This window comes from Panicum virgatum, chromosome 1K, assembly GCF_016808335.1.
Source record: "Panicum virgatum strain AP13 chromosome 1K, P.virgatum_v5, whole genome shotgun sequence".
In the NCBI taxonomy this organism is placed as follows: domain Eukaryota; kingdom Viridiplantae; phylum Streptophyta; class Magnoliopsida; order Poales; family Poaceae; genus Panicum; species Panicum virgatum.
In genome coordinates, this window is record NC_053136.1 from 48034301 (window position 1) to 48054210 (window position 19910).

Consider the following 19910-nt stretch of genomic DNA (forward strand, 5'->3'; position numbering starts at 1 on the left):
CCGGACTTCGGAGTTCGGATACTCCGGATATGAATCCGGATATTCCGGGTTTTATTAGAACTGTTGGATGTAGAATTGGGTAAATTTGGGGTAAATTTGTAGTGTTTCTACTTGGGCATTTCAAAGATTGTTGTTGCATATCGTATTTGCATGCATTCTCATATCATTTGCATACGTGTAGAAACCGCAGCCGAGGAGGTCGTGTACGAGGTGGTTGCGGAGCCACCGGAGCCGCTGGAGCAGGCCCAGCAGGAGGAGAGGCGTGAGAACCCGGCCCAAGGCCCAGTTCATCCCAGTACCCAGCAGCAAACCGAAGGCAAGCCCCGGTGCATATCCTACTATTTAAAATTATGTCACCTATATATGTCTCTAATAATTGTGCATTATATTTAGGAATTGTTTGAAACTTTAGCTGCATGATCCCTAGGTTTTCCTGGGCCTTATACTAGTATGAATAGGTCGTTAGCACTGCTATGCTTAATAGGGCTCGATAGAAGTCGAGTGATAATTCTGTCACTCGCGAGATATAGGATGTCTCTATATTGCAGTATATGAATTATTATATTCAAGATGAAAGGTATGGGATGAGAGACCGGATGGGGGAAGGTGTAGCCCCATCTGTGTTGATTAAGGACCGTTCCATTGTCGGCTGTGCTGATCGGGGATTGAATTGTACTAACCGCATGCCGGGAGTAGGAGGCAGTCGAAACCGGTAAGCCGAGTACTGCTTTGCTTCGAAAGTACATGAACCCGCTCCCAACTCCTGGGGCGAGTCGAGTAGTCGCGGAGAATTGGGATGCATATGTTTACTTTTGGTGGTCTCACGTTGAGCTCGGCTGACCATATGTCGTTGGGCTGGTTCCTGTAGTTCTAGGTGGGGAGGGGAAAGGTTAGTGCGTGGGGTCCGACGGGGCTTTTGCGTGCCGTGTTGGTTAGGTCCACCTTGCAAGGTTAAATCGGATCGATTCGCCGTGTCTCGCGGTCATGAGAGCCTTGATCTCTTGGTCACATCGTAGCAAGGAAATGAATTAAAAGAGATGAGATGCCGGCTGATATTATCTAATTATTGAATTGTTCACCATGATTGTTGTAGATTTGCAAATCATAGAGGATTAGTAAATTGATTACTTATTATTGAAGCTAAAACATAGAAAAATAAGGATTCACCTGTAATTGCTTCTTTTCCGCAAAACCAACCACTAGCCAAAAAGCTTGCATGTCTAGAATATGTGGGCTAAGTATACCCAATAGACGTGTAAGACTTGCTGAGTATTAGTATACTCAAGGTTTGTTACCACAATTATTTCAGGACACCCCGACGTTGACTTCTGCCCCTGCTGTATTAAGTTGATCCGCCGGGATGCAGAGGGGTGGGAGGTGGAGGAGCGAGACCCTTAGGTTAGGGAATTGTCGGGTTGTACACTTGAGGGCAGAGTGTTCAGCCTTTCTGTTTTGCGTAGACCGGTCTGACTTGTGGTGTTAGCAGGGTAGCGCCGACAGGTCCAACCGGTTGGATGAACCGGTCTGACCGGTCATGGTTAGTAAGGGCTTTTGAAGGTTAGTGTAGTTGTAGGATCTAGTCTATTCGAATTTCAGTACATCGGTTGTAAAGTTTGTAAATTATGCAACTCTTGTAAATTATGTGTATATTTGAACTCGGGTTGTAAAACCTAATGTTTTGTACTCATATAGTGTATGTATTTTTAAGTATTATGTTGTGCTTGTACCATCTGTGCCCTCCTTCGCGGGGGACTACCGGTGTTGTTTCGATCGGGCCGTGGGTTGAGAAAGGATCGCCAAATTAAACCGTTAAGCTAATGCGTCCGATGTGTTCAAATGATGGCTATTATGCTTAATTAGAGTTTTAATTTAACGGTTCCGTCACCGAGCACGCCCGGCATTCTCCTTCGTGCACGGTCCCCAACAGCTCGCCAATGCGGAACTTGCAGGTGCTGCTATGTTCTTTTATGTGGAGAGGGTGTTTGGGATCACATGAGAAGCCGCACCAAAAGGTTATGTTGAAGGAGCAGCTTCTGAGCATCTACCCCCTCCGTCTCATAAAACAAGTCACTCATTACAGAGGAGTAATGCTCCAGGACTCCAAGACCGCTCCAGAACCCCGCAGACATTACTCCTCTGGTCCTGGAGCTGCCGAGTTCTCGCCTCGCGTGCTGCGAGAATCCGATCTTGTACGTATTTTTTTCCGCTTGTCGAATGCTTCAAAACTGTAGCTGAAATGGCGTCGTCGAGAGACACGAGACATCGGATACTGCGGCGACAGCGAGGGCGGACGACGTGATGGATTCCGGCAAAACACAAACACCTCCAGCCCCCGATTCTCCTTCCAGAATCAACCGATCATTTGGTTGGATCCCGGCACGAGCTTTGCAAGTGCGTTGGCGGATAGCGATCTAGCTGATGCTGATGCTGATGCAGAATTTGGTGAACAAAGAAAAGCGAGCAAGTTCAAAAAAAAAAAGATTCTCCTTCCAGAGGTCCCGTCGGCGCGTGCGCGGCCCGTCGCTTTGGCCACCGGACCTTTGCCGCGCGCAGACGAGCCTAGGCAAAATGGCGGCCGGCCACGAGCCTAGGCAAAATGGCGGCCGGCCGGCCGGCCGTGCCGCGCAGGACCGTAGCTCCTTCTCGAATCCCCGCCATTCAATTCGCTACCCCCACCACGGCACCCGCTGGTGGAAGTGGAAATCCCCCAGCCGGACAGCACAACGGCAGCCATTGATGGCCGGATCATCGCGCGCACTCAATGGTCAATGCACTCCCGCGGTAGCAGTAGCAGTAGCACCCAGGGAGAGGGAAGGCACAAAGGGCGCGGGCGCGGGCGCGGGCGCGGCATCCCTGGCCTGCCCTGGTGTGGAAACCAAACGCGGGGGGCCGGCCGCTCGCGACGCGGTGGGGAGAGCCCGAAAAAGAGCAAGGGAGCGAGCCCCCGCCCCCTGCCCTCACCAAACCTTTCGCGCTCTTGGGCTCCCCGCCCCGCGTCCCCCGTCCCTTCCGCCACTCCGCCGCCCCCGTGACTCGCCGCACGGGGGGAAGACGGAGGAGAGGAGGCTACCGCCACGACGCAGCCTTGCTGCCGCTCCAGGTCCGTTCGCGCCTCGTTTCCATGGCTTGCTAGCTATAGGTTTTTTCCGCGGCTTTGCTTCGAGCCCGTTTCCTAGTGTCCAGCGATAGGTTACTTGTTGGGTTCTCCGGGTCGCGTTGCGTGCTCCACCTCCACCGACCTGTTTCTCGACGCCTTCTCGTCCTCAGGCCAGATGGCCGACGGGAGCCTCTGCGTCTCGTGGTGCCGCGCCGTGGCCTGCGCGCTGGCGCTCGTCGCAGCGGACGGCTTGCTCGTGGACATCACCTACGTGGAAACCGCCGTGGCCAAAGGGGCAGGTGAGCGCAGCTCCGCTTCGTCGCCGATTCCATTCCTTCCCCCTCCGCTCTCGTCCTCCTGTGAGGATCGAAGCGTTTTCATGCCTGACGTGCTTGCTGCTAATAGTGTGCTTGGATGGGAGCGCGCCGGCGTATCACCTCGCCCGCGGCTCCGGCTCCGGCATGAACAGCTGGCTGGTTCATTTTGAGGTCAGGTTGCTAAGGGGAGCGGTGTATCTGTAATTCAGCGATTGCTGCTTCAGGGAGAAATGTTCAGTTCAGTTCAGTTCCGCTCACGGCTCACCCGATCGATGACAGGGGGGAGGATGGTGCAGCAATGTCACGAGCTGCCTGCAACGGAAGCGCACGCGGCTGGGGTCCTCCAAGGAGATGGCGACGCAGATGGCCTTCTCCGGAATCCTGAGCGGCACGCCGGATTACAACCCAGGTACTGAATTTCAGTAGTTCCTCGATGGAGGAATTACTCTGCATACGGAGCATATACTGTTGTGCCATCTTCATTCTGTAGCAATTCAGACCGCCTAGAATCCTAGGCATGTACCTTCACATGCTGAGTGCTTGTGCAACCATCGAAATCAGACTTTTACAATTGGAACAAGGTCAAGGTTCGGTACTGCGATGGATCATCTTTCACCGGCGATGTGGAACAAGTGGATCCTGTGAGTTCAGAGTCCATGATTCCTTAATTTTCTGTTTTTTCTTTCAGATCAGATGATAACATACTACCATTTTTGTCAAGATCTTGATTCTGTCATACAATTCTACGACTGATCGGAATTAAGGATCTGATTCTACAACTTTGACGACATTGTACTATAAGAATATCTACTGGACTAAACTTTCCCATCTTAGTTTCCCTCCCTCGTTTTCCTTTTGTTCAGACAACAAAGCTACACTATAGAGGTGCAAGGATATGGCAAGCTGTCATGGAGGACCTGCTCGCCAAAGGGATGGACAAAGCTGAAAACGTATGAACTCTTGTGAGCGCAATTCTTGTCAACCACAATGGTTTGCAAGACTAACTAAATTGTGCCAGGCTCTAATGTCAGGATGTTCTGCTGGCGGTTTAACCTCTATACTACACTGCGATAGATTTCATGACCTTCTACCACCGGGTGCCAGGGTTAGATGCCTTTCTGATGCTGGTTTCTTCATCAATGAGTAAGACAGTGGCACTTGTACTAGCAGCCAGTTTATAGCTAAAAGAAAAAAAAACACCCCATATGATTTTGAGTCTTTTAAATATACTGCCATTAAAATAGAACAAAGTGTATAGCATGGAAAACAAAAAAGAATTCCTCTCATATGCTTTCTGGAAACTCAAATGCTTTTTCTAACATATCTCTGATCCTTGTGCTGATAGGAAAGATGTTGCTGGAGTGGGGTACATTGCTGCCTTTTTCAACGATGTGGTTACAACACATGTATGCACTTTTACTTATATTTTATACTGTTAACTGATGAATATCATGTGGGGCTAACTGAAACACATCGAGTACACGATAATGAGAGGATTCCGATGCCAGTATGCCTGAATTCAGCTGATTAAATAAACCAGAAAAAAAAATATTTTTCAGAATGCATTGTTCACCTGTTATGATGCTGTCTGTCTGAACCTGATTACGTTTGTTTTCAAATGGCTTAGGGTTCAGCGAAGAATTTACCTTCTTCGTGCACTTCAACCGTATCTCCAGGACTGGTAAGATGTAAATTTCAAGCAGCACCATGATGCACCTGTGGCCAAGGTAACAGATTTCACGAATACATGTTGCTTCGATACAGTGCTTTTTCCCCCAGAACGAGGTAAAACAGATACAGACACCTCTGTTCATCCTCAACGCAGCATATGATTCATGGCAGGTTATCACCGAAAGAACTTCATTACTGTAAATATGCTCATATTCTGCTATTGTCATCAATCTTTTTTGCGTTGCCATCATATACACATGCTTGCTGCAGGTAAGGAACATTTTGGTGCCAGGACTTGCTGACCCTCGGGGTACATGGCATAGCTGTAAGCACGACATAGACCAGTGTTCTGCAGCGCAGCTCCGGGTACTACAGGGTTGGTTCTACTGCATCAGTGTTTTCCAACAGGCCTGTCATGATGTCCATGCTTAACCAGTCGTATTGCTTAAAACGTTTGGTGCAGGATTCAGGGATGATTTTCTGAAGGCAGCGGCGGAACAAGGGAACTCCGCCTCCAGAGGGCTGTTCATAAACTCATGCTTCGTGCACTGCCAGTCCGAGACACAGGAGCTGTGGTTTTCATCTGACTCCCCCATGCTCGGGAACAGGGTAATGCACCCCGAAAACGCCGAACCTTACATTTCCACCGAAATACCGAATCAAATTGTGTGTTTCACTGCTAGAGGGGCCTCTGACTCTGATGCTCATTCTGACGGAGCTTTTCTCTGCTGTGCAGACGATAGCAGACGCCGTTGGCGCCTGGTTCTTCGACCGAAGCCCGTTCCAGAAGATCGACTGCCCATACCCTTGCGACTCGACCTGTCACAACCGGGTCTACGATGACCCGTCACGAGCATAGCAATTACAGCAGCCTCACTTCCTACTGCCATTCGTCACGCTACTACATTTGACGCTCCAGCATTGCTAAGTTAGCAATTACAGCAGCCTCACTTCCTACTGCCATTCGTCACGCTACTACATTTGACGCCCCAGCATTGCTAAGTTGTATAGGGCAATGCGTTGATAGCAATTGATTGATTGAATAAAAGATCCGGTGCCGGAAGCTGGATGCAGCTTCCAACGGCACAGGATAGAAGTTTCCTATGTTTCCACTGCCCTGTATTTTGTTCTGATACTTACATGAGCCACATTGGTTCTTCAGAAGTGAGGCGGCATAGATTATTTTCAGGAAATATGATTTCGCCTTTTATAGATTACTCTGATACTCTATGCCCATGTTCTGTTTATGCACCCTTGCATGACTGTTTCATTTTTGAAATTGCAACTATCGAGGCTTCCGTACCAACGAGGTGAGACGCGTTAATTCAGCTAGGAAAAAAAACCCTCCAAACAAAAGAGAAAATATCACCGCCCACACGACTCTCTCCCTCTCTGTCGGAGTGAAAGGGAAAAAAACAGAAAGAAGAAAAGACAATAATCAGGTCAGGAAAACTATGGGGCCTGCAGAACTCACAAGATTTGTACCATTGAGCACAACTGACTTTCTGAACCGGAATTCGTGCGGGTAAACTCACAGAAAACGAAAGCTATAATCCTAACCATACTATATCTTGTGAATCGGAGCATCCCAGGGAGACAAACATCGGAGGCACCCAACACATTGCATTAAGCAACCACGCCCACAAACAACCCAACCCGGAATTGCAAATGCAAACAGCCGATGCCATCGATTTGGTGGCATTCTTCATTACTCCATATCCACGACTAAAATATCCTCCCAAAATCCTTTCTTGCAACGGAAGGTGGCAGTCCACTTGCTGCAAACGAGTGACCAGCTCTCCCTCCTGCACAATGATGATTTTGTATCAGTATTATCTTGAGTATAATTAAAAATGGATGCCAATTGGAACACAGAACTATATAAGAATTTCTAAGCTCAGTCTAAATTACAATAGGATAACAAGATAAAGTGTTTCCTGGAAATAAATATAATTGCATCACAGCAAACAAGTTAATATCAGGTGCGCTGTCAGCCTGTCACGCAATAGATCTGGCATTAACATTAACTGCTTTTATCCAGTCCCATGTGCATAGAAAGTGCACAATTGTAGGATTTGAGCATACTACGATTTATTTAAATTTTTTGTCATGATTCAACTAGTGATGTGCGCTGCAACATCCATCTCTGAATCTTAATAGTGAAGCTTATAAGATACTGCAAATATGACATTGAGACTGGTTAAGGTGGGACTAAAACAAGATAACGTCAATTAAATTTCTAAAGCATGCCTTATCTAAGATCAAACGTGGAAAGGAGAACTGTAAATGCAAGGAAATATAATAACTATGCAAAATGCCTGGCTATACCGACCAGTTGACCACACAGATAAGAGAAATCTTAAGTATGAAAGCATGAAAAATACCCCAGGGCATTCCATCTCCCACAGTAGTGGGTGGAGGTTCTGCCAGACTATAATTAGTCCAGACAGGCCGGCCATTGTGTTGAGTCCTCATCGGACGTATGTAACTGGAAGTCATATTGTTGTACTGCTGAAATGGTTGTCCATGAAAGCTTGGCAAACTCGGCTGAGAATAATTTGCATGGTTGTAACCATCCAAGGTGACATGACCTGGAGGATGTGCACTCTCTCCAAGAGATGATGAATGAAACAGGTGTCCAGTTCTACAGCAAAAAACATGTATAGTAATTAGTGCAGGGAAAATGTCTCCTCGTGCTTCAATTCAGGTTAAATTGGTTGAAAAAAGTAGTAAACTATAGCTATATGGCAAGCATCATTCAATCCTAAAACAGCATAATCACTTGCCTAACAAGTTTTAATCATAAAAAGTTCAGGTTTTAGAAAGGTATTAAATGCAACAGTGCGATAAAATAGAGCTGAAAATATGCCCCCAACTTCACAAACAACTCCAGCGGAACTTCCCTAAGGACAGTAGGATGTGCATGGTAAAAAAAAGCATCTAGATCTTTTCAAAATAGAGTCAGGAAATTTAATTGGAAAAAAGCGGGGAAATCATTATTAGTTTCATACATGGAACATCATTTTCAACAACAATCGTTCCTTGAAGGCATGCAATAGTGCAAGGTATGATGCAATAGAAACCAGCAGCATTCTAAACATGCAGATAAACTATGTAAATGTATTAAGAATTGATCAATGGCATAATGTAAAATCTCATGAAACTAATGCATCCCTTTGGCCGTTGATCAGAAGCGCTTTCAAAAGAAGCGTACTTCTGTAACATGAACTTTTTGGAACAGCTGAGCACATGAACTAAATCACATCATTTAAAACAATACAATACCTCCGATTCAATGCCGAAGGGTTTGAACTTGAAATATCATGACTTGGAATAGGTGCCAATCTGCTAGATCTGTTTGTTTGACCACTTGAATCTCTCAGGTGAAGACCACTCAACTCAACCGGCAATGAACGATCCTCTTGCAGGAGTGACTCGTCACTGCATATTATAATTAAAAAAATAAGTTGTAATGTAGGGTACGTTACAAAGAAATAACTTTAAATGCACCATTATACCTATAGTTGGGATCCCAGTCGGCTGGATCAGGTATCGATGAAGTGGAGGGCAATGTATCTGCTGACACGTCGGAGGAGTGTAGGGGAGGAAAACCATGGTGATTGGTGGGTGGAAAAGAACCATGACTAGAAGAAGGGTCCGAAGGTAAACCACTGCCAACACCTCTTTGAGGTCTCCAGCTATAATGACCAGAACTAGGGAGTGTGTTGTGTGGGTAGCCAGAACTTCCTTGACTATATCCATCAAAGCGAGCAGCACTGACACCATCTCCATGGTGTCCCTGGATCGGTTGAGATGTGTGCCCATGTGGTGGCATTGGCATAGGTGGATAACCCTGATTCCTCCTCCTATTGTACTGGCCTACAGCAGCAGCCTTCCCCAACGAGGAGCCGTGAGCACCTCTTGAAGGAGAGGCACCATACTTTCCATTAGCACCTGGGATTTGCATCTGGGAGTTTGGTGGTGTAAATTGTGATGGACTGGCCCCAAGAGACATAGGCCCCGGACCTCCAGGACTTAACCGAATGCCTCCACCATATGAGAGATGAGGTCTTCGTCGAATATCCGGACTAGATCCTAGAAATGATCCTCCAGCTTGGGAACGTAAATTAAACCCAGGAGGATCCATTGGTGAGTTATAAATGTTGAGACTGTTAAAATCATAGCTTCCGTAGCTGTTTGCAAGACCAGCATTATCATTAAAGCTACCATGGCTACCATAACTGCCAAAACTGCTTCCATATGAAGGCATCTTTGGTTGCAAAGCATTATTAAATCGTAGGCATCTGTTAATGCTTCCAACCTAGAAAAGCCATAATTAAGATGTTACAGGAATATCTTACAACTTGTCAACTAAAAGCATAGGAGAAAATGCTTACAACCTGAGGAGAAAGACCAGCACCTAGCAAGTGACCTCCTCCTGGGTTGTGGTCAACTACTGCAGCACGACCTACAGGCTACAACACCACACAAAACAAGACATAAGGCGCATGAATGATAAACCAGATATTTCCTAACTTCTCTCACATACATTTTGGAGCATATCTTGTAATGAAAATCTAATTTATGATTGTACTTACAATCCGTGGGGTTTCCTGGACAGGCTCATAAGGACCAGTGAAGGCTTCACCAGTGATGAATGGATGATATGAGGCCTGAAATAGGTTTTCGGAATTGAAATCAAGTAAAGTATAAACCTCAGTATCAAACCAGTAATAGGAGCATTAAAAGTTAAAACTACTACAATACAAGCATTTCCCAACATAAAAAAAAAGTTTCCAGGCATGAGAATTGAAACATATTCCAGTTCACAAAGAGAATATTATACCCAAAAAAGTAAATGAACCAGTATCATCAGTGAATACCTGCAGCGGTGACCACCGCTTATTCGGATCAAACTCAACAAGACCTCTCAAGAAATCAACCAATGCCAGGCAGTCAGCCTTTTCTGTCTCTGAACAAAATTGCAAGAAGTGAATATATAGTTGTACATCCCATAGTCACAGAATTCGGGGTCGATGCCTCGTCCCACGACCCGGAAACGCCGTTCCGATTCGAGGGTCGGGGTCAAAGAGGGTCAGTGTCCCATTCAAGGTTGGATCACGTCCCGGTTTGAGAGGGGTCGTAGCCCCATTGCTAGCAGATTTAATTGAGATAAGAAGGTTATTGATAGCGGATTGATGTGGTTTTTGTTAGATAATAAGCTAAGTGCGTGTAGTATGATCTAGATGTACTATTTTGTATGTTTCTTAAATGATTGTGCAGATTAGGTTCTTCATTAGTAGCACATATGTATATAGTTTTTGTCTTTTTTAAAGACGCATCGACCCGAAGATATCGACCCGGATGAATCAGAGTCCTGTTCCACATAATAATTTATCATTCCATGGAGGTATACCCCCTTCGTACCACAATTTTATAAAGTGACGACCCTTGACCCTCGACCCCGTTCCTCGACCCGGTCGACCCAGGAACTTTGTGACTATGGTACATCCATATGAGTTATGATGGCTATGATTTTTTGAAACAGATGGGAATGGTATTTTTCATTCAAGAAATTTGCACTTGTCATTGCAATGAACTAAGTGCCTCATTAATAAAGGACAAAATATGCTTCGTAACTCCAGTGAATGCAAGGAGTAGAAGTCCATCTAATTTCTCCTCTTAATCATATTCAACTGCAGCACACAGTATGGATGAGACATGTAGCTGGTGTTTTTCATAACAATTGTGCACTTCATTGAGCTGCAGACTCATCATCTAGTCACATTAGTGCACACCTAACTGATAAATATAAATTCTAGTTCAGCGATTGAAGAAAATATTTGTGCTACAGTATTATTATAGGAATTTTTATGGGTTGAGGGCCCTCCGCGCCATCCCCTGTGAGTTATTAGAAAAATAAGAAAAAGGGGAGTAGCATTAAATCATTTCGTGGACAAAAAACATTGTGACAAAGAAACACTAATCTCTGGGACCATACAACACAGATACAATGTATTGCGAAACTACCCCCAAATTTCACAAAAGAACAATGAAGGCCACATAGTTTTATACTGAAAGAAAGGATTCCAGAACAAACCTAGCAAGGTTCCCTCACTCGAATTCTTCCACGGGTATGTAAATATGAGTCTGTCGAGCCTTCCACGAGGGAAATACCATCTCCCTACCTTTGGCCTCTTGGACTCCCTCTGTATTGAGGGATGTAAACAGGGTAAAAACGCTAAAGAATAAGGCATGGTATTGAAGAGACCTTAAGCATAATCTTCAAGAAAATCATTAAAACTTACTGCTTCGATCTCGTCTTCACTTAAAATTCTGTATGCACTGCCAGTGCCATTCCGAGCCTCACTACCAGGATAGATACTTGCAACATGCTTAAAAAATCGCCCGGTGTTTTTAGCCTCACGAAGCAGATCATCTGGTGGTTGCGCACTGTGTATAGATGAATTTTGAGAAAGCGGATGTTTAGAGTGTTCAAGTTTTCTCAATTTAAACAAAAGAGCTCAAACAGTTACAGCCCAATCCAGTATAGGTGATTTGCCCTCAAAGTTACTAAACGAAACTTAAAAATAAGAGAGAATTTTTCAGTAGGAAGTACTAACCCGAGAATCTCAATCATACGGCAAAGGACATCATATTCTGATGCTCCGGGAAATAAAGGCAACCCAATAAACAGCTCAGCAACAATACAGCCGAATGACCACATATCAATGGCAGTAGTATATCTAGCATTTGTTAAGCGCACAAGCTAGGATTCATAATAAGGCGCAAACATAGAATTACAAAAACAGAACAATTTGTGCATCATGAGATGCTTGTGTGAATATCGAAAATGCATCTGATTGTAGATGCCACATAGGATACGGATAACCAAGAAGTACTTCCGGAGACCTGTAATAACGGCTCTGAAAAAGGAAATGGTACAAACTTGACTTGAAATAAAAAAATAGTACTAAAGCCCAAAATTTAAACTGCTGAGTGAGTTCAAACAAAACCTGAATATATGAATAGATGGTTTTACCCTCCATGCACGCTGATCCAAAATCAATTACTTTCACTCCAGCTGCTGTTTTAACACTGCAAAAGTCATCACGTAGTCATCAGGCTACAGGATTGATGGACACTAGCACATGATACTGATAAGAAGCAACTCACCTCGGAGCTATAAGGATGTTTTCTGGTTTTAGATCACAATGAATAATGCCAGCATCTTTCATGACTATCAATGCATCCAATATCTGAAAAAAACAATATACACATCACATATTGCAATAAATACATTAAAGATCCATTCAACATATTAAAATGACAACAGACCTGTCTTGAGAAAGTTCGTACATATTTCATTTGCAAACCTCTTAAGCTATTCCTTTTCAATAGCTCATACCTATAAAAATGTAGGTTTATGTCACTCCATGAATGAAATCTAATGCAGATGATTGATGAACATAATTAAATGAAAGTTATCTTACAGGTTGTGACCAAGCATCTCAAAGGCTATACACAAATGATTTTGGTAGAGGAAAAAATCCAGCATTCGGACAATGTGGTGTTGATCATCAGGATCAAATTTCTCGTTTAACTGCAGGCAATAATATAGTCACAGTTGAGAGTCAAATTTTTCCATGCATCAAACAAAACTAATACTAGAATTCATATTAAAGTACCGTACCAGGCTCAATAGAGAGACCTCCATGATAGCCTGCTGGTAAAAGGCAGGTTGGTTCTTTATAACCTTCACTGCAACATAATTGTTGGTTTCAGCATCCCAGCATTTTGCAACCTGTCCAAAGGTACCTTGCCCAAGCATTTCTTGGACAACATACCTAATTAACAAAATGTCAAAATAATTTTAGCCTAATTTAATGATATCCATGTTTCAAGATCCTGAAGTCTGAAATGAAAATGGCAAATAGTAGTGAAGCTGCGAAGTTTTATCATATAAGCCACACTTATTGAAAGAACAATCTAAACATAGTGAAAGCCCAACTCTAACTTATCGAGGCTTGCCTAAATAGTTCTCAAATATTATATGAAAATCACTTTCACCCAAAGCAAAATTTATCTGGTATAAAATGTACAGAAAATTACAAAAATATATTGTGAAATGGAAACTCCTGAGTAAATGGCCTTATATTGTGAAATGCAAGAAGTTGGTACTTCGAAAAAAGAAAACTAACCTCCTGTCTGACTTTCTATTAACCAGTTCTAGGTTGACATACAAGATGAGGTCAGAATTTGCATTGTCAAGACCATCGTTGTGAACAGGAACAGCAGGGTTGGTGAGAAACCGCTTGGGGTTTAGTGACTCCGAGTATTTAAACTCAGGATTGCATTTTTCAAAAATTTGGATGATGTCTGTGGTTAATCTTGCAACAAACTGCATGAATAAACAGCTGCATTTTAGAGTAAATCATCACAAATATGTGGATAAGAGGTGGTTATATTATATACAAGAAATATAGTGTATCAAACCCACTCTCATTTTGTGGTAGCAGTGTAGCACACTTGAAGGATGTCTCTATAGCATGGTGTCCTCTAATCAGGTTTGTATTGTCTAAACACTCATAAGAACCTAAAAAATGATCTAAGTTGTTTCCAATTCAAATTTTGATCAAAATCATAGTTAACATGCTCTCATTATGTTAGTTGCAATTGAAAACTAGTTCTAGTGACTACAAGACTACAGCAAGTCAAAAACAAGAACCTTATACTTAATACAATGGTGCAAATGAAATTTGTTTAAGATGCATACAAGCTAAACGGTTAGCAATCCTGAAGGAGGCACAGAGTTTGCACCTTACGAATTAAGAATCAAAAGAGAATATGAGTGAATCCACTATTCCACCAGGTCAGACCATAGCAGCTTGATCTATGTATGCAAGCAACAAGAGAAAATGGAAGCAGGTGTAGCATCGATGATGATTTGAATAATTTAAGCCTTAGGAGCTTCAACTTTTGATTCACTAATAGTATTTCAGAACAATAAACGGCATCCCATTCGCGCACGCGTTTGCGAATTGCCAAACCTAATTGACAATTCAGCATGGCGAGGCCATAGAACGGCAGCAGGAAGCAAGCATCTCTGGGTAGCCGCATGAAAGGGGAAGGTGAAGGAAACGTACAGGCCTCTTCCTGACGGCGCGGAGGTTGCTTGAGCGGGCGGGAACCCCATTGCCCGGGGCGGACGGCGACGCCCCCGCCCGCTCCCCCACCGCCGCAGCATACCCCCGGAAAGCCGTGAACTCGCTCGGCGCCCACGACGGCCCCGGGGAGGCCCCCTCCCTCAGGGGCTTCTCCATAAACCTCGCACAACCACCTCCTCACCTCCCAGCGCGCAGGCGCCGGTGCTCACGGAGATCAACCAGCAGCCCAACCCACTCCACGCGGATGCTCCACCCCCCGCTCTTAGGATCGCGGCGGCCGAAGCATCGGAACTCCAGCAGCAGCAGCAGCAGCTAAACGGCGGCCCGGCGGAGTCCAGCTGCATCCTACACGGCGGCCATCGCCCAATGCTCCTCCGGCGGCCGATCCGATCCTCCGCCTATCCCCTGCTCCGAGGCTCCCGACGCGAGGCCGGGAGCTTGGGAATCGGACGGATTGGGCGGGTAGGGTTTTGGGACCGGCACGGGGAGCGGGTTTGCTAGGCGACGACGGAATCGGGGGGGGGGGGGGGGGGGGGGGGGGGGCGGAGCGCGGGGTGGGTGGCGGCGGTGGCGGAGGAGTGGGGAATTTGGAGGCGGGGGCGGCAAGTCCCAGTTCCCTCTTCCCCTTCCTCGTCAGCGTCAGCGTTCGCCTCCCCTCTGGTTTTTTCCGCGGCTTTGCTTCGAGCCAGTGTATATATATATACGCGGTTTGTTTAACCGAGATGTTAATCAACTTATTAAATCGTTTTATTGGTGGAGTGACAATAATATGCTTCCGGTGGCAGCGGCGTTTGTTATCTACGGCTCTCGTGCCCACGTTCGCTCTCGTGCCCACGTTCGCGCTAAGCACGGCTGTCGTGACGGCTTAGGCAAATGGAAGTGCCAGCGTGGCCGTCTGATCACGTGGATCAGATAGTTCCATGAAAAAAAGAAAAATAATTAAAAGTTAAGAGCATCTCCAACAGTTTTCTATTTCTCTTCTCCATTTTTGTTTTTTTAAGAAAAGGCAAAAAAAAGTCTCCAATGATTCTCTATTTTAATTTTCTATCTTCTAACAATTGGCAAATTGATCTCCGTGCATAAAAATACACATCCCTTCGCGCTCCCCATCTCACCTCGCGATGTTTTTCCGTCACGCGCGCTTCTTCCTCCTCGCACCGCCGCCTTCGGCCTGCGCTGCCATGCCCTGCGCTATCGCCGCCTAGCGCATGGCCCTGGCCTGCGCTTGTGGTCTGCCGCCGCTTTCCGTTTGCCTCCGCATGGCCCCGGCCTGCGCCGCCTTGCGCATGACCTGTGCCGGCGGACCGCCTTGCCTGTGCATGCATAGCACTTTTTTATTTCTTTGATCTAGCAGCTACTGACCCATCCGTCTAAAAAACAATCAAATGAACCAGCAGTTGCTGATGCATCCTTCTCAACAAAAAAAATGAACCAGCAGGTGCTGATCCATTCCTCCTCATCCATCGAACTCTACCCTTTACAATCAAATAGTACTTCATCACTGATTACAAACGAACCAAATCCCACAGAAGAATTGGCCCTCAGCAATGGCGAATCTAGATTATTGAAGCACTCCAAAAGCTATTTCTACATCTTTCCTTGCAGTTTCCGGTACTTTCCGACAGACAGACGGGAGCAAAATCCTTGTGGAGTAAAAAACTTCTCATTTTTTGGAGTGAAAATGGAGAACTATTGGAGATGGACTCTTTTTTGTCTTCCCATATCTATTTAGAGAGTTGCCAAACAACAAGTTTTGGAAAGAAAATATCATGAACTCTTGGAGATGCTCTAATGTACTCCATATTTATCATAGCCGGTTCCATTATAAATAGATAAGAGGTTGGAGATAGAGTCCATGACTCATGACTCTTTCCGCACGCGATGTACAGCTGCAGAATGCGAGATTGATCGTTCTCGTGATTTTAGAAACAACTTGTGTTGCACACAATACCAACCCGTAAAGTCTTGGAGATAAATACTTAACGAGATTCATTGAAGTCATGCTTTGCCTGTGCTATACATCGCATCATACTTGACTAGATGTTGTAGGGTTTAAGGTTTAGAGATAAATAATTTTTTATACTCTTATAATAAAAACAAGCGTGCAAAATATAGATCATAAACGGCTACTACCATAACTTAGCAATATGGATATTCCCACAATAGTCAAACGCATTCCGAGTTACTCATTCCTTCAAATTAGATTTTTAAAAAATTATCAGTGGCAAGCATGCATGCTACAAGTAGTAAAAGAGTAGATAGGCATGCAGCGGCGGAACCAGGATCCAGAGCTTGGAGGGCTCTCCTTTCCTTATTCCTTCTCTCTTCTCTCAATCCTTCTTCTTCCTCCACAAAATTTGTAGGGGGCTTTCATGAAAACCAAGGTGGTAGGACGGGGCTCGAGCACCCCGCTGGCTCCACCACTGTAGGCATGAGAAGAAGAACCCAACGGGCAGAGCACGAGAGGCAGCGCCGTCTAGGTTCAGAGCACTCACTGTGCGAGCAAAATGCAGCAGTAAAAGTGTAAAACCGCTTTTATTCTAAAAGAAAAGAAAAACGAATGAAACCGCGAGCATGGATCAAAATCGCTGCGACGCCTCTCCCGGGTCCCGCGAGCTTACGAGATCATCATAGCCGCGCAGACTAAAATGAGCGCACACCGAACCAACACTTGGGATCGGATCACGGATCCAACGGAGAGCAGGGCGCGTGCGCTTGTCAGGGAGCCCCCATGCTGCCGGAGGTGCAGCGATCCGGCCGGGCCGGCGTGGCGCACTCCGCGCGAGCAGGAGAGGAGACGGCGGCCGAGCGGTGGGACCCGTGTGTCATCCAGCTGCCGCTGCCCTCCGGTCTCTCTGTCCGAGGCGGATCTTGATGAGGGCAAAAGGGGGCCATGCCCCCCTGGCCTCTTCAATTTCACACTATATGAACAGTGATTTTGATACTGTTCATTACTGTAGTAAAAAAGTGATCCCTCATTTTTCCGATTTCTTCGATCAAGCTCCGCCAGTGCCTGTCGCGACACCAGATGCGATGAGAACCCTCAACCTTTTTACTGACGCTCTTGGTCGACAAAAGATGACCCATCAAAAGTTCAAAACGCAGCACGTGCAGTAGCACACGCGATATACTTTGGATCCACAGTTTCAGAAGGACTAGAAACTGCGCGCGGCATTGCCGCGCGGGCCCTCTTTTTGCCAGCATATAGCAATGGTGCTTTGCATTGCTGGGTAAATAAATTATGGGCACAGCTAATCAGAGATATTTTAGTTGGCACCACGTTGACTGTGTAAAATATTATATAGTATTATGGAATCGCAATAGTCACTTTGTGAGCAGTATTACATCCAGCATAAAGAGCAGTAAGCAAATGCAGCAACAGGAAGCTTATGTAGATCTCTCACTTGCAGGCTAACATCAGTAGGTAACCTTGCCGTTGCCTACACCATCTCCCTTCCCCTGTCCACAGAGCACAAGGGCAATAGGTGGTCTCTCTCCATCCAAATCGAGCAGCAGTAACTTTTTGTTTCCCTCTCAGATGCCGAATTGTTTTAGCTTGTTTCGATCCCCTTGGGCAGTTGGGCCTCCATGGATTCATGGGTGGCAAGGTTAAGGTTCCCATCGGCGAGATTTGGTGGGGTGGAGCCGGCTGCATCATCATCCAGGGGTTCAAGGTAACATTGAATTAAATTTCAGTATAGAGATAGAGAGGGAGAGAGATAGAGAGAGAGAGAGAGTGAGAGAGAGACATGTTTGATGAGTTCCAATGGTAGGGATTTTATACCTGAAGCATAATAATTAGTTTGTTACACCGATTTTTACTTGCTGTCAAATTGTTTGCATGGGCAGCCACCTATTGTGGTGTATTAGAAGACATTGTGACCTAGTACTATCTTGGAGTTACAGATTTTGCCAAGCTTGGTATATGTTTTGATCGATTAGTACCATATGAAGATGCCTGAGCTCATTTTGTTGGCCGAAGCCATGAAAAATGGAGTGATTTTGACCTGCACACTCATTAATAGCATATGTGAATATTTGTAGTTTTTTTTCTGTGTATATTATATGGCTAGAAATTTGTTTGTAACATATACGTACCTGCATTATTGATGGCAGACCACCTTTGAGCCTGATACATGTATACAACATGGAAAGGTTAGTGGAAGTAAAAATTGTAACTTGGTATAGAATATAAATCTGTAAGTGTAAATAAATTATAGTTGGTAATTTACGCTATGTCTAGTATTTCTTTGTACACAATATTAGTCGTTTTATCTCCGCATGTGCCATCTTCATTCTCTATCAATATTTTTAGTCCTTGTCTGTCCTTTACTCTAGATAAAGCAACGTATAATTGGCCATGTGTGAATACCGGTTTTCTCAAATATATTCCTACATTTAATAGTGTTTGTCCTTGGTTTTTGTTTATTGTCATGGAATAGCAAACTTTAATCGGAAATTGTCGACGGCATAGAACGAAAGGCCAACGTGAGCCTTGTGTTGTGAGATTTATTCTTGGTATGTAGACCTTATTGCCAATATGTGTTCCTGTGATAATAACAGCCTCTATGACATTTTTTTCCTAAGTTTGTGACAATTAATCTTGTGCCATTGCACAAACCTAAGCTTTGGTTCAGATTTCGTAATAGCATAGAAATCAATGGAGTCACGGCAAGAAACATAGATTCATGGCGAAGGGGATTCATGGCAACGAAGAGCACATACCTGATGATTTGATTGGTTTTTCTCCTTTGCGTTGTTCCTGATGATTCCTTCGTTGGCCTGGAACGTCCCCGCTTCTCTGTTTAAGGGTTTGCTGGAGCTTCTTTGTTCGAGGGTTTGCCGGAGAGTCTGGTTTAAAACATGCCCTACATGCCTTGAGTGTTTGCCGGAGGGTTCTGGAGAGATGTAGAGACGTAGAGCCCTAGGCCCTAGTACAGATGGCCGGTTTACATTGCACGGACTCCTCAGCATTGATCCAACGCCTGATGGCAAGCCAGCGACGTGATCCAAGGATTGAGAAGAAGTCAGCGACGTGGCCCTATTGGCTGCACGGGAAATGACACCTGTTTCGTGTCAAGAGATGCGGCGTAAATCCCTCCGCCCCGTTTCCTACGGCCATTGTTCGATCCCGGGCAATCGTCGTCACCTCCAACGATTGCCTTTTTTTTTTTTTTTGCTTTTTGATACTTGCTTACGGTACGAGGCATTTAGTTGCGGGACACGTAGTTCGGACTTGGAAGGGACGACAGCGTCCAGACGCAAGTGCGTCGTCGCCTCGTGGGCAATTCTTCTCCGAACGGGATAGCACACGGGGTCAACGGGGGAGAACTGATTCCTGAACTCGTTCGCCCCTTGGAGCAGGCGAGCAGCACGCCAACCTCCGACGCCTGTTTGATCGCGGAATTGCCAACCCAGGGAGAGGAGGAGGACGCCCACCGGGAAAGGGGAGTCTGCCGAGTTGCGAATGCGGCCTGGGCCGCGGCGATTGGACTCCGAAGTGCCTGCTCTGCTCTGTCCCGGTGCCGGCCGCCGACGCACGGGTGCGGAGCGCCCCTTGCGCGGAATGGAAACCCTCTTCCCTTTACGCCCGTCCAGGGCTCCAAAACCCGACTCAAGAATTTTTCTAGGGCCAAATCTGACTTCAGGTTTGGCATG

At 45.5% G+C, this 19910-nt stretch overlaps 3 protein-coding genes across 8 annotated transcripts; 1 reads left to right on the forward strand and 2 right to left on the reverse strand.

The window, feature by feature from the left end:
* The first annotated feature begins 2962 nt into the window (after positions 1-2962).
* LOC120649268 (pectin acetylesterase 8-like) lies at positions 2963-6308 on the forward strand. Of its 4 annotated transcripts, XR_005665217.1 has the most exons (14): positions 2963-3100; positions 3268-3396; positions 3503-3585; positions 3694-3823; positions 3976-4055; positions 4278-4364; positions 4433-4557; positions 4760-4820; positions 5042-5095; positions 5179-5256; positions 5356-5461; positions 5549-5694; positions 5822-6014; positions 6089-6308. XR_005665217.1 is itself a non-coding variant. In XM_039926026.1 (13 exons), exons 2-13 carry the CDS (start codon positions 3273-3275, stop codon positions 5942-5944), a joined length of 1197 nt encoding a protein of 398 aa, XP_039781960.1. In that variant the 5' UTR covers positions 2963-3100; positions 3268-3272; the 3' UTR covers positions 5945-6308. The 4 variants fall into 4 exon arrangements, 2 of the variants coding, with proteins under 2 accessions (XP_039781960.1, XP_039781964.1); XR_005665218.1 differs by having other exon boundaries at positions 5356-5451; positions 5822-6308; XM_039926026.1 differs by having other exon boundaries at positions 5822-6308.
* Positions 6309-6525: 217 nt separating this feature from the next.
* On the reverse strand, positions 6526-14766 carry LOC120649259 (dual specificity protein kinase YAK1 homolog). The gene is made up of 18 exons (XM_039926017.1): positions 14232-14766; positions 13287-13486; positions 12779-12932; positions 12579-12688; positions 12424-12493; positions 12262-12344; positions 12102-12183; positions 11971-12011; positions 11709-11831; positions 11394-11538; positions 11186-11294; positions 9969-10057; positions 9684-9758; positions 9486-9560; positions 8604-9406; positions 8371-8526; positions 7470-7729; positions 6526-6890 (listed from the first exon to the last, which is right to left on the reverse strand). Exons 1-18 carry the CDS (start codon positions 14406-14408, stop codon positions 6811-6813), a joined length of 2832 nt encoding a protein of 943 aa, XP_039781951.1. The 5' UTR covers positions 14409-14766; the 3' UTR covers positions 6526-6810.
* Positions 14767-17541: 2775 nt separating this feature from the next.
* On the reverse strand, positions 17542-19331 carry LOC120649288. 3 transcript variants are annotated; one of them, XR_005665220.1, is made up of 4 exons: positions 18978-19331; positions 18351-18381; positions 18037-18259; positions 17542-17901 (listed from the first exon to the last, which is right to left on the reverse strand). XR_005665220.1 is itself a non-coding variant. In XM_039926050.1 (4 exons), the coding sequence occupies exons 1-4, from the start codon at positions 19224-19226 to the stop codon at positions 17653-17655; spliced, it is 591 nt and encodes a 196-aa protein (XP_039781984.1). In that variant the 5' UTR covers positions 19227-19331; the 3' UTR covers positions 17542-17652. The 3 variants fall into 3 exon arrangements, 2 of the variants coding, with proteins under 2 accessions (XP_039781984.1, XP_039781993.1); XM_039926050.1 differs by having other exon boundaries at positions 18198-18259; XM_039926059.1 differs by lacking the exon at positions 18037-18259.
* Positions 19332-19910: the final 579 nt, after the last annotated feature.